General features: G+C 34.7%; 1 protein-coding gene across 1 annotated transcript; it reads right to left on the bottom strand.

Moving 5' to 3' along the window:
- Positions 1-224: 224 nt before the first annotated feature.
- LOC123315634 lies at positions 225-759 on the bottom strand. Its single transcript, XM_044901403.1, has one exon. The coding sequence runs from the start codon at positions 757-759 to the stop codon at positions 241-243; it is 519 nt and encodes a 172-aa protein (XP_044757338.1). The 3' UTR covers positions 225-240.
- Between the last annotated feature and the right edge of the window lie 732 nt (positions 760-1,491).

The following is a 1,491-nucleotide window of genomic DNA, read 5'->3' as shown; positions in this document are numbered from 1 at the left end:
AATTCATTATATCTATTAGTTTATTTATCCTCTTGCAGAAAGCGACAGAAGGATCAACATTTTTGAGAATATTCTTGGATTGATACACACTCAATGCCAAAGATGTTGTATTACTGAATAACTAAAAAATCAAATTGAACAATGTTCTTGGAAAAGATTTTCCCTTGATTCAGTGAGCCCAAACTTTCATCTTACCTGAAATGCCAACCGGGTGTTTTTATTTGACCAACTAATTTTTCATTAATATACCTTAAATTTTTTCTTAGTAATTAAATTATTCCTCAAACATTTTATGAGGTGCGGAAAATCTGAGCACATTCTCAGTTTTCTCTTATTGTCCATGGGGTGTTCACACCATGGTTCGCTGGTGTCCTCTATTTCAAAGTGTTTCCACATTTTCCGATTCCAACTTGCTCCGTCACTTGTAATCACATATATGAAGAGGCCAGCGTTTTCACAAAGAATAACACACTCGAGCATTATTTTTGTCAGAACGTCTCCAGTCACGTCACCCCCACTTATAAAACAGGCCAATGCTTGGAGACCATGCCCTGCAAATGGTTGGAACATTATGACCAAAGCATGGTCTCCAAGTTTGTTCTCCATTTTCTGTGGGGTGTGACTTCCCAAATCAATGAACCTAATGAAGTCCATCAAGTTCTTATCGAATTTTTTTGTTTTCGACACCTTACATTCATCGACAAGTAAGCATCCATGTCGTTCCCATTCTTCCATGTGACTAGTCTTTTTTTTTAACATTTCAAAAACTTCTTTTTGAAAACCAAAGGAGCCATCAATATTTCTGATATATCTGAAGAAGAGAAAATAGAAAATATTTTAAACAGTGATTTTCAGTATCTTCATAGAGATCTCAAGTCTTATGATACAATTATTTCAATAGACATTTACCTGACAATGTACTTGGGGATGGTAACGGTAGAATTTCATTTTCCCTCATGTAATAATACAGCTTAGAGCTTTTTATTTTCATTACAATACAGGTATACACCCAATCAAGAGAATAGCGTACACCATTCTTTCTACAGAGACTTGCATTTTAGCATGTGTGTATTATATTCTTCTGTGCTGTAGGGAGATCCTTGATGAAAAAGTCTAAACTTTTTGCTTCATTTTGTTCTTTTTCCAGTTTTTTAATAAGAGAATTCAATCTCTTATTCCTCTTCCTCCAATAAATTTCTCTACTTGTAATTTTTTTTGGTATGGAGCATCTCATCTTTTTGTTTCGCAACCTGCATTTAAATTTAGTGCAAGCGGAGCATTCATTCGCATTGGGGGAAATCAAAATGTGACAGGATTTGCTCTGAACTGAGCACACTTTATCCATGTCAAGTATTTTTAAGTATTGCTCCAAATCCTCTAGTGTCGTTACATATTCCATTACATTAACTGATCTATTCATTATGTGTGTATAAATTGTTTCGCTTGTGAGCACCACAGTTCTCTCTAAATGAGGCATTGTGTTTTCTTGAA

The sequence above is a fragment of the Coccinella septempunctata genome, chromosome 6 (assembly GCF_907165205.1).
Source record: "Coccinella septempunctata chromosome 6, icCocSept1.1, whole genome shotgun sequence".
In the NCBI taxonomy this organism is placed as follows: domain Eukaryota; kingdom Metazoa; phylum Arthropoda; class Insecta; order Coleoptera; family Coccinellidae; genus Coccinella; species Coccinella septempunctata.
The sequence above is the reverse complement of the archived record's forward strand: the minus strand, read 5'-3'. Positions and strand labels throughout refer to the sequence as shown.

What these genes read in the sequence shown, in the direction of transcription:
- LOC123315634 (XM_044901403.1), bottom strand. Translation starts at nt 759, where the DNA reads ATGTTAAAAAAAAAGACTAGTCACATGGAAGAATGGGAACGACATGGA.